General features: G+C 30.5%; 1 protein-coding gene across 1 annotated transcript; it reads right to left on the bottom strand.

Annotated features, from left to right (window-relative positions):
* Positions 1-184: 184 nt before the first annotated feature.
* Positions 185-2,408, bottom strand: LOC107957715 (uncharacterized). The gene is made up of 2 exons (XM_016893278.2): positions 1,360-2,408; positions 185-629 (listed from the first exon to the last, which is right to left on the bottom strand). Exons 1-2 carry the CDS (start codon positions 2,226-2,228, stop codon positions 569-571), a joined length of 930 nt encoding a protein of 309 aa, XP_016748767.1. The 5' UTR covers positions 2,229-2,408; the 3' UTR covers positions 185-568.
* Between the last annotated feature and the right edge of the window lie 10,567 nt (positions 2,409-12,975).

The raw sequence follows: 12,975 nt of genomic DNA, 5'->3' as shown, positions 1-12,975 counted from the left end.
GAAGTTGAAATAATGGGCCTGAGAATTTGGACTTTGAGAGGAGACCATGGTTCAATGTGATGGGGGTGGGAATGGGATATGATATGATATGAGCTATCAAGATGACTTGTTGCCAGGCCCTTGTTTGATTCACTTTTAATGATTATAACAAGGTCGAGTTGAAAAGATAAAGGCATAATCAAAATGAAAAACACAACCCCATGACTATGATTTCAGTAAAATGTTAAGATCAAGCAAAAAAGTTCCCAAGTTTTAACACATAAAGAAAGAAGATATACAAGATACAGTTTAAATCTGGTCGCTATGGTAAGAGATATCATTCACAGATTCCCCATAAACCTGTTCATCTTGGCACTCCTTAATCACTTGTCATCTGCTCATTTCAAACTAGAGGACACCAAAAATTATGTTTCATCTTGAGCTAAGAAGAAAAAACAGAGAACTCTGTAATTACAATCTCTGAGGCTTTGCAGCTGCATGCCAACCTCATTTAGCGTAAACGTTTAGCATTACTGGAACATAATTACACGTTGAACTTCATTTTCAAAGTAGGCCGAAGGCTGCCCTTTTACCGCGATGCTTTGCTTTTCCTAGTGAAGATGAAAGCTAAGCACCCATTCCCTTTATGCCTGCATTATTTCAACATAAGAACTCAAATGTTACAGCTCATAAACATTGGTCAAGAGATGGCATCTTTTTGTCCTTTCCTGTTTAGTATACATTTAGCCACAATCCCCACAACTTTTTGAAACTCGTATATAATTCATAATAGCTTTTGACTATTTGGCTTAAACATTAAAAGCTGATGGTAACCTTCAAAATGGAGGTCTCTAGATTGAAATTTGAATCTTTGCCTTTAATTGATATTATATATAAAGGCTTCTTAGTGCAAAAGCTGCAGTCCTGTTTGAAATAAAAATATATGTCTTATATGATTTTATCTCCTTTTGCTTCCTTGTTTCTTTTATAAAGACTTTGACTAGGACGTTGTGAGCTGGAAATTTACAGTAGATGATATTTTCATCTGTTTAGCTATTCTAGAATTTTGAAAAAAGAATTAAATATTACTTGCTATATGTAACCACTACAATAAGGCCAATGACTCTGCGGTCCCTGCATTTACAGCAAAAGTTTGTTCTGTTCCTATATGAAACTTACTCTAAAACCAGGAAATAATTATCATTTGCATAAAGTTAAAGAAATTCCTAATCAGTGTCCGACCTTTGCTATTATACATATTTTGATATGAGTATGAAAAATTCAGATACATGATTGAAGTGAAAATTGAGTTATTTATCATTTAAGCAAATCCAACATTTGAAAGCACAAAGATAGCTGAAATTTTCAGTTATGACATACCTGTGGCTGGTATTGTTGATGTTCCCGCAGCTGCTGCTACCGGTGCTGCTACTACGGCTACTTTGGCTGCTTCCACTGTTAATATTGGATCCACCACCTTCACTCTCGCTCGATCCCGATCTCTTCTTCCACCACTCTTTATCTACGTTCTTACCAGATTCATCTGATACAGTTGGCTTTGGAGAAACTTTGGAATTATGATTTGTATTAGACTCATTATTCTTCTTCTTCTTGTTCTTACACTTTGACCCTAAGGAAAATGGAAACACCATTTTCAAAAGAAGCCCTCCATTATCTGTGCTCCCACTTCTATTAAATTGAGGCTTCGGATTCTTCTTCATCTTCTTCTTCCCCTTCTCTTTGTTGTATGTATGTTGGTCGATGGTACCTCTCCCTTCAGCAACACTCTTCTGTCTCGGTTCAACAACCACAGGCTGTTGTTGTTCGACTAGATCTTTCAAAGTAAGTTCGAAACAAGACTCGGGCATTCTGCTGACCATTTCCATAAGCTCCTTTTGGCCTCTAGCGATAGCTTGAGCCTTGGATGACGGTGATAAGCATCGGTAATTTATGTTCTTTCCATGCGAAGGACTCCTTGAAGGATTGGTTGATCCCCATAAAGGAGTGGATGCTCCAGAGTCGTCTTTCATCATCGAAGTCACATCAGCTTCCATGGTGTTCCAACGCCTATAATTTTGAGCTGTCTTTTGCACTCTAGAATCATAGTTGTTCACCATGTGTTCCGATAAACAGAAACTAGATTTGGGAGGATGAAGCATGTTTTCTGGGGAAGAAAATTGGGTGGAAGGCGAAAGAAGTGTCAGGGGAATGATTGAGGATTGCTTATGAGAAAGTGGGTGTCGAGCCATTATCTTTAACCAACGACCCTTATAGTCGCTTTATCAGCTTCTTTTAACAAATTGGTTTTAATAAGGGGAATAGATGGCTCAAATGGTGTGGTATTGAGGGGGGGTGGTTTTAGGCTCATAAAAGTCAAGAAATTCTAGAGGGCCTTCCTTTTCACCATGATATGTATCTATCTATATGTATATTGGGGTCTTTTGAGGAGATTACGCCTTTGTTTTCTTTTTATGTTTATTTTAAAAACAGAAACACCTTGTCCCTCCTCTGTTTCTTGTTTTGACGTTTAGCAATTATCTCACAAACGTATATAATAAGTTCACTATAATTCAATGCTAAATTTTGGGGAAAAATATGACATTACAGGCTGAAAATCAATTGATCGGGTCTAATAATAACACATATTACATTTGAGAAAATAAATTTTTATTTTGAAGTCAACATTTTTTAAAGAAGTAGTCACAAAATGAAACTCGAACATGAATTGTAAAATAAGTATGAAGATGTATTTATCGAATTAAAATTAATATGTTAGATATATTTTTGGTAACAAAAGTTCAAGAGTGTATTAAAAAAAGTGGGTAAACTACATCTAATGTCATTAAATTATTAGTAAATTACATTTTGATCTTATAACTTCAAAAAGGTACAAAATGGTCACTGTATTATTTGAAAACTTTCCTTTAAGTCATTGGGCTATTAAAATTACTACTTTACAATCTTCTTCATTTGCAACGCTTGCACCAATCAATAGCTCTTCTTCCCCTTCTCTTCTACAAATCAATTTGTTTTTCATGAAATAACTTTGAATGCAATGTATCTGCAAACAAAAATCTAAACATCTTTCTTCTTCAATCTTCAACATTGACCATTAGATTAACTTGGATTTAAAGTATGTTCTTCTACTCGTCAATCGTTATCGATCCACCATACTGATCACCAAATCAATGCTTGAAGCCCAGTAGCTGGACTTTAAAAAAAACTTAACAGTCCAATGGCTTAAATAAAAACTTTCAAATAGTTCAAGGATCATTTTGTAGCTTTTTATGGTTGAGTGACTAAAACGTAAACTTACTAATAGTTTCGTACTTTGAGTGTAGTTTACTCTAAAAAAATATCTTTAAATATATTTAATAATATTTCATATTTGAAATTAATTAAATATTTTTATACAATTAAATAAAATTTCCATTGTATTACACAATTTTTTTTACAAATATTTAAAGAAAAAATTAAAAAAATCACAAAATATAGAAATTTAAATAAAATGAATTATTAATTTTTAAAAAAATTTTAGAGCTATTTTTTAAAAGAAGTTAAGAGAAAATATCAAAGTATATTTGGACACTACAATGGTTATTTTCGTTTTTTTTTTAAATTGAAAACACTAAAATATTTTTAGACACTAATTGAATAAAAGTATAATTACTAACATATTAATTAAGCTTTGCTGCAATTATAAATAATTCTAATTTCTTATTCATGTTGGTAATATAAATTATAATTACACAATTGTATAATTTTAAATTATAAAAAAGAATATTGTTAAAAAATATCAGTAATACTTGAAAAAAAAACACTTTAAATAAGTAACAAAACTTAAATTCAAATTGGTATATGTAATATGTTAGTCCAAGAAAGTATCGATCAATATTATTACTGATAAAATTAATAAGAAAAATAAACATGTAACTTTATCTAATTATTCTAGCATTTCATATTTGTTAGATTTTTTCATCTTATAACATTAAACATAAACTCTTTGTTATCATCAATTAGTCTGATCAAGTATAAATAATTAATAGTAAATATCATGTAATAAGTTAAAAGTAATATAAATAATTTATAATAAGTACTATATAATTTAGTTAAATATTTAGAAGGTCAAATGTATGGGAAATTATCTCTCACCAATCAAAAATTCAAATTATTTAAATAAAGTTAGAAAATAGCATATAATTATATTTTAAAAAATAAAACTTAAATCATGTATGAGTTTGTTTCTAAAGTCATAGAATAGTTAGATTTATGTGTAATTGTTTGTAACCCACTTAATTACATCGATTTAAGAGTGTAATTGGAAGTGCTCCAATTACATTCAATTCAATGAATCACTAATTATAATGTGGTTACCCAAATATACCATGCATATTTCAACCAATTACATCCAAATTCAATATTAGATGGCTTTCTAAATGCATATTAAGGAAAGGTGTTTGACTGAAAATTTTAAAAAATGATTTTAGAAAATAAAATTGAAAATATGTAAAAAATTAAAAAAATAATAAAAGTAATTTTCATTTTTTTCTCTAAAAATACTTTGTAAAATTAAAAATGTTAAAAATAATGGTTTTTTTTTAATTTTACTAGTGCAAACTCAAATAAATGTAAAAATTATTATAAAATAAAAAGATAGAGGATAAAGAACAAAAAAAAATAGAAGAGCAAAAGAGAGAACATATTTTATTAATCAATAAGAATAATATGCAATGCTTTTCCAAAATATATATTTATAGACATAAGAAGTATAAATGAAATGGAACTCTAATTCTAATGACTATTAAAGTTTAAAGTACATCAAAACTTATCTTGATGGATATCCCCTCAATAATAAAATATTCACAACACTCCCCATTGGATGTCTATTGGTAGATAAAATGTCTTGTTGAACCTTACTAAGATAAAAACCCTGTAGGGAAAATAATTTCTAGTGAAGGAAAAAGAGTACACATATCTATAATACGCATAACATGTTGCCTTATTAAAAACCTTATTAGGATAACTGAATGGGACAAAATATCGGTTAATGAAAAAAGAGTGCAACATGTGTTTACTCCCCCTTATGAAAACATCATATAATATCTCATATTCTACGTATTCAATCTTGAATACTAGCTTTTCAAATGATTATTTGAGCATATTTGCTAAGCATTTATATCAACATTCTTTTGAAAGTCATGGTGACGAAAATTTTGGAGAAATATATTTTGATCTCTTCAAGAGTTTCAACAACAACTATGGTCTTATACATATATTACCATGGTTTTGCCATGACCTTGCACATATCACAATGTCATAGCCCCACTATGGTCGTTCACTCTATACGATGCCATAGTCCAGTTATGGTTTTACACGTACACACATATATTGCCATGGTCCAACCATAGTCTTACGTTCACAATGCAATAATCCAATTATGGTTTTTTCACTGAAATGCCATAGCCCAGCTATGGTCTTACATTCCACACTTTGCCATAGTCCAGCCATGGTCTTATCCATCAATTCACCACTGGTCACGGAACTATTGTAATTAATCCTGCGTTCTACTCAATTTGAACATTTGCTTCGATTTTCATTTTATTACAATAATCATAATTCTATAACAAAGACATGAAATAATACATTATATCATTTCTAAATTAAAAATTAAACATGAAAATTCAACCGTATGAACTCACTTGGGCCAATTTGTGGAATTTGTAGAAATTCAGGGACTAATCCGTTACTTTCTCTTTTCCACGCTTCTTTTCGAATTCTTGATCTAAAATATAAAATTTTCCATTCATTAGAATTTAATTCAATTCTAATTCATTCCACAATTTATGCCCTTTAATTTTTAAAATTACACTTTTATCCTAAATTTTACAATTTTTTACAATGTAGTCATTGATCAATTAACCCATCAATTGAGCTTATTTTTCTCAATTAACAATTTATCTAATCATTTTAGGCTACTATACAGCCTTTTATATTCATAATTTCATCACTAAACCCTAATTCATAACTTTTTCACAATTAGGTCCTAAAAATCAATTTCTAACAAAATCACTTAATAAAATCATCATATAATAAAATTAAAACTTCAATTACATGTTAATTCATCATAAAATTCCAGCACTCATTCATGGTAAATTTCAAAATCACCCAAAAATAAAAAATTAATAAATTCAATAGTTGGACCTAATTGTAAAAGTCACAAAAACATAAAACTTACAAAGAAAAAGCGATAATTGAACTCACATGGTGCAAAAATATGAAAAACTCTCCTATGGCATTTTGGCTGATGAGAAATGAAGAAAACTCTAGATTTTTCAATTTAGTCTTTGTTTTATCTAATAAATTTGCAAAATTTCCAATTTTGCCCCTATTTCACATTGATTTCTTGCCCATACCGTCCAGCCCATATAATTTGGGTCTATTTGCCTTTTAAATCCTTCCTCATTAGTCACTTAAGCTATTTAATCACTTTAGCAAGTTTTGCACCTTTTTTTAATTTAGTCCTTTTTAATTAAATAACTATCAAAATGTTAAAATTCTCTAACGAAACTTTAATACAAACTCAATAATACTCCATAAATATTTATAAAAATATTTATGGCTTGGTTTATGAATTTAAGTCTCGATAGCTCGTTTTTAACCCAGTTTACCTAATAATTTCTTTTAAATCACAACATTCTTTAATTCAAGAATACTTTTAAATTCACACATAACTTATAAATATTAATTTACTAAATTTCTGAACTCACTCATCAGATTTAGTGATCTTGAATCACTTTTTCCGACACCACTGAAATTAGGCTGTTACACTTTAATATTATGAGTTTAGCCTATATAAAGGTCATTGTAACCAGATTAAACACACAATTTTGGGGAGATAAATTATTTTTAGGTATTTATTTCGTTCTTAGTCTTTACTTAATTTATATTATGTTCGTGTAATCGAAAGATCCGATTCTGACATTAGATGATGGCAAGCGGAGATTGCTTCGAAGTCGCACTTTTACATTGATGAAATCCATGAGCATCTCTTTCCTTTAGTCTATTTTTTATATCTCTTTCTTTAACATTGTTAATTGAATGTTTTTGAAAAGATTAGAATTTATGCTTTATACATATTTCTTACGTTTCAACTGTATTAACCTAATTAATTGATTGGAAAGTAGAGTTTCTTAGCGGATCAGTTGGTTGGGAAAAGAAGAACCTAAAACCCTAGGCTTGATGATCCTAGGAAGTCATATAGGTGGGAATGAACCCAAAATCAATATTACCTATCCGTGATAACCTTACCCCAATTTGGTTGGGACTGTGACATCGAGAGATAAGTAGTTTTTGCTGAATTATTATGTTAGTTGGACGCCAAGAAGTGCAGGTAGGTTGATAACTAGCTAATTGAATAGAGCCTTACATTAATAGTTAATTAGCTAAAGCAATTAGATCTAGGTTAAAAGAACTCATGTAGTTGAAACAAGGAATACGAAAAGTTGATACATTAACCTAGGAGTACTGATAAGCCGTAAAAGTAACATGTTTTAATCTCATTCTTGATGCGTTTTTGGATGATTTATTATATAATTTAGTGAATTTGATGCTCCTAATCCTTTAATTTCATGCTTCTATACTTAGGAGAGCATAGGGGAACAAAAAGAGCGGAAAATGGGTCAAAATCGGACAAAACGAGCTATTTTCAAAAACCACACAGCCTGGGCATTCCCACACAGGCTGAGCCCATTTCGATATCGCTCCTTGTTTCTCAAACACGCAAAAAAACAATTTTTAAGGTTTCTAAGCATTCTAAAGTGTATAAATACACACTAGAAGAAGACCTAATGGAGGACGTAGAGAAGAACGATGAATTTACTCGAAGAACGCCAACAGATTCAACTCAGAAGCAGGATCTCCTTCAAGATTGAAGATATCCATTCAATTTCTCTAAAAGTTTTGTTGTTTTCCTAATTTTGAGATGTTTTCCTCCCAAAGTATGAATTAAATTCCCTAGATACCTAGGGAAGATGAAACCTATGATGGATCTTGTTATTTAATTTCTGAATTAAATGATAAATACTTGATTTCTTGATCTCAATTATGTGTATTTATTCCATGTTTTAATGTTTTCAAGATATTAATTCATGATTGATGTGCTTATTTTAGTGGAGCAAAAGTCCCTATTTAAGAGTAGATCTGACATAATTGAGTGGAGTTGCATGCAATCCTAGAAATAGGACGACATAAATCTACTGGATTAGAGTCAAATCTAATAGAGGAATCCATAGACCGAGTTAATACGAAAATAGAGGTTTTAATTAGAAAAAGATTTCAATTAATCAACCTAGAGTCAGTTATTTTTACTCTAGAAAAAGATATTAATATAATTTAGGGATTTCTACGGATCAAGGCAAGTGAATAAATCGTTTAATTCAGATTCAGAATAATAAGTGAAGTCTAGGTGGACTCTTTCCTAGGTATTGTCTCTCTCATTGGTTCATTCGAATATTTTCTTACTTAATTCTCTGTTGAGTCTTAATAATTAGTTTAGATAATTTTAGATTAAAAACAATCCCTTCAATTTATCGGCTAGATAATAAGAAGATAGTAATTACTAGTACTTTTAGTCCTCGTGGATACGATATTCTCGGCTCACCATAACTATACTGCTATTCAATGGCTGCGCTTGCCTTTGTCGTGATTTTAGTTAGTTAAGTGAATCATCATCAAGTACATTTAGGTTTAGTTAAATTTAATTGGTTTATTATTATCATCTTGCTTCCAAATTAACACTACTAATTCATGACTTAAGTAGATTAGTAATTACTTCTGGAAATTGGTTTAATAGTAGTTTTTCCCAAACTGGAATCCCTTAGGTACAACTCAAGTAAATTTTTAGTGCTTCATCAACAAGCACTTACTTTAAATCACAAATATATATAATTTATTAATGCTTAATCAACAAGTACCTAATTCAAACTATTTTCAATTGATTGAAATCTTTACAATTCAATAATTCTACAAAATTTGGCCTAAAAGTAGGAAACCAATTTAAAGACAAAATATTGTCTCAAATGACATATATATAAATAACGTTAAGATAATATACATTTTAAAAATAAAAAAAATAAACCAAAATAGTCAAAGAGGATCATAATTATTTTATTCATTAATAGAGCATATGAAAAATCACTTAATAATTTTGATATATAAGTTAATCATAATTCAACTATGAAAGAAATTAAATAACTCGTGACAAAACATTGAATCTAATCAAAGAGGATTCATCCTAAAAAAATAAGTTATCAAAAAGTAATACATATACCATATTAATAGTAAATGTATGTAATCAACAATTATGTCTTTTACATTAAAAAAATTAACTTAGAGAGGCAAAAATCAAATACCATCAAAATATGAAATTTATGTCAAATAAAAATTAGTAGTAATCATACCTTAATTGAAAAGGCAAATATGGTCAAAATATAAAAGTTTGGTAAATCTATACTTTACCCATGTTTGTACAATGATAAATAAAATATCGGGGCTAAGAACCATAATCCATTTTGAAATTGAATCTTTCAACATTTTGGAGATAAAGTTGTAAGGGTGAAAGAGGAATTGGATTTGTAGGACAATTTCAAAAGATTTTGAAGTGAAAAAGAGAGAGAGAGAGAGAGAGAGAGAGAGAGAGAGAGAGAGAGAGAGAGAGAGAGAGAGAGAGAGAGAGAGAGAGAGAGAGAGAATCATTATACTGATAACATGTTATAAAATAAAAGGACAGAGAGTAAAGAACAAAGGAAATGAGAGAGCAGAAGAGAGTGCTTATTTTATTAATCAACGAGAATAATATATAATGCTTCTCCAAAATTTACATTTATAGACATAAGAAGTATAAATAAAATAGAACTCTAATTCTAATGACTATTAGAATTTAAAGTACATCAAAATTTATCTTGATTTTAATGGACATCTACCTAATAATCAAATTCATAACAAAAATAACTTTTTTCAACAATTTTTAAATATCAAATCTGTTATTTGCTTCAAATCTATATAGATGTAGAACATTTTTATTATGTTTCTAATATAGAAAAATGGATGTTGTGTTTTTATTTTTTATTATTAAAATATTTTTTTATTCACTAAATACCTTTTTAAAATTTTTAAAATACAATTTTTTTAAAATGAAAAATATAACTAAAATGAAATATTTTTAAAACCAAATGTAATCTTAGTTATTACAACTAGTTTTTCGAAAAATTTGGTAATTTTGTTTGATTCAGTACATATAATCCCAAACTAAAAACTTAGACTTCAAAAATCATTTTGGAGGAAATTACCCAAATTGTAACATCCCAAAATCCGACCTAGAAGTTTAGACCGAATCCTGGAGGTTACATTGGCCACCAAATGTGGCGGAAACAAAAACTTTAATTCAAATCAAGAAAACCTTTTTGTTCATTATATTTGAAACAATATTAAACCGACGTCAAACATTCGGAAATAAAATCCACAGCTTCTAAAGTTCAGTCCAAATAACATCTTATGAAAGTCCACCATAAAAACTTATACCACAGTTTATATAATCGTTTTGCAAACCGACTTATAATTAACCGTATAAAACTTATGAGATTTTACTTAAACCGAATTAAATCATATCTTTATGAAACCTCCAGTATGTTGAGTCTAACTCCAAAACACAGAATGTACGTGATAGGAAAAACACTATAGAGATAAGTTATGCGAGCTCAATGTGAGTCCAAAACATGAACAGATGGCAAAAGACAGAGTGACACAATAAATACTTCAGACAAGCATATGTATAAAAATATCACTTACGAAAGTCTCAATCGGTATGTCAAATACAATATTAAACCACAGAAATGATATTCCAATCATAAGCAATAATCAGAACATATTACATAACATTAACTATATTGTCAATAACCAAAAGTTCACACAAATAGACAAAATGTTCTGGCAAACAGACATATATTCAAATGCGAATGGATGCACAAGTCAAAATCTCACCCCACCAACCATACACCACTTCGTCCATCCAACGCACCACATAAGGGCTATGGTAGGCTCGTCCACCATGCACACCACATAGAACCATAATAGGTTGATCCACCCTACACACCACAACGTGGAACTATGCCACTTGAGTAACTGTATACAGCTGAGTTGATATACGTATAGGATAGTGCGGTAAACTGCTATAAAAAAGTATTACAGTTAAAACTGTTAATTTTGTCTTCCTTCTCTTCATAGTCAAATCCCAAAATTTTCATGCTATGAAACAATACACACATTATGCAGACAACATACAGAAATGAACATTAACATTTCCAGTTGAACAGATTCAGATTTGATTACACTTGTATTCTAATATTCAGTTACGATAATAATAATAAACTCATACTTATTTATCACATAAACGAGCAACAAAATTAAAGTCTATAAACGCACATATATACACGAACCAAACTAAATCGAGTCCCAAACACACTTACCGAGGCTTGACCGAGGGTTGGATTATACAGAAACATAAAACAGATAGTTTATGACTCAAAACAAAAACTCTGCAAAATAGGGCCACATGGCCGTGTGCCCCAACCGTGTAGAGGCCTACACGCCCATGTGGAGCAGACACACGCCTGTATGACCAAGTTACACGGCCATATGAGTACCCCGTGTAACTCACTATCCAAAAGTGCCAAAAAGAAAGAGCAAAGGAGACACGGCTGTATGGAGATCTCACACGCCCGTATGGGGACACAAGCACATATGGCCAGGTCGTGTGGAACCAAAAACCATCAAAAACCCTAATTTCCCAATAGCACATGGTTGTATGGACCTCCCGTGTACAGTACACGCCTGTGTGGCCACCCTGTAGTCATGAAACCACACCAAAATAGACTAAAATTTATGTTTTTGACATCGAAACAATCCCCATCCTTTAGTAACCCAGAAATACACCGAAATATGCAGAATATCATGCAATCCATTAATAACTCAACACTTAAAATCAACAGTTTCGGAGATACACCTTAAATCCAAATTGCAAACAATAAGGATTAATCGTTTCGCCTCCACAATTCTATTCTGACTCACATCCGATTACATGACACACACAAGAGTAATCACCTTTGATAGAACGATAGATAATAAATGCGTAAAACAGAAGAAGCAAGAAATATATGAAATTGAAATTTGGAAAGAACCCTAATTTCCCAATTGCACATGGCTATATGGACCGCCCATGTGCAGCACACGCCTGTATGGCCACCCTGTAGTCACGAAACCACACCAAAATAGACTAAAATTCATGTTTTTGACATCGAAACAATCCCCATCCTTTAGTAACCTAGAAATATACCGAAATATGCAGAATATCATGCAATCCATCAATAACTCAACACTTAAAATCAACAGTTTCGGAGATACACCTTAAATCCGATTACATAAAACACACAAGAGTAATCACCTTTGACGGAACGATAGATAACAAATGCGTAAAACAGAAGAAGCAAGAAACATACGAAATTGAAATTTGGAAAGAACAGAAAAAAGAGGAACAATAGGGAAGAAAAAAAAAGAAGAAGAACGTGAAACTTTATTTTTAAAAAAAATAACTTCCCCTTTTAAAATAAAATAAAAAAATAAATATAAAAAACACTCAAAAGAATTTGAACACAATACCCAAAGATAAGTTAAAACACTCACAACCATTGAACCAGTAAATTCATTTCTAACATTAAAACGCAAAACTAAACCCAAATGTTCAACCCACTCACTAACCCTAACTACAAACCTAAAAACTTCTAACCCCAAATTCCTGGATATTACACAAATAATATGAAATATATATAGTTTTACTAAAGGTGAAAATTTAATTACCCAAATAATATGTTTTCTACGTAAAAAAAATTTTCTTAATGGAGGCCCAAATCAGAATTAGTGATTTCGATTTGTGCCTTAAATTAA

The sequence above is a fragment of the Gossypium hirsutum genome, chromosome A05 (assembly GCF_007990345.1).
Source record: "Gossypium hirsutum isolate 1008001.06 chromosome A05, Gossypium_hirsutum_v2.1, whole genome shotgun sequence".
Taxonomy (NCBI): Eukaryota; Viridiplantae; Streptophyta; class Magnoliopsida; order Malvales; family Malvaceae; genus Gossypium; species Gossypium hirsutum.
The sequence above is the reverse complement of the archived record's forward strand: the minus strand, read 5'-3'. Positions and strand labels throughout refer to the sequence as shown.

Bases quoted from the DNA above. Each gene is read 5' to 3' on its own strand.
- LOC107957715 (XM_016893278.2), bottom strand. From the start codon at position 2,228: ATGGCTCGACACCCACTTTCTCATAAGCAATCCTCAATCATTCCCCTG. The intron at 630-1,359 runs GTATGTCATAAC...GAAATAATGCAG, and splicing joins ATCAACAATACCAGCCACAG to GCATAAAGGGAATGGGTGCT.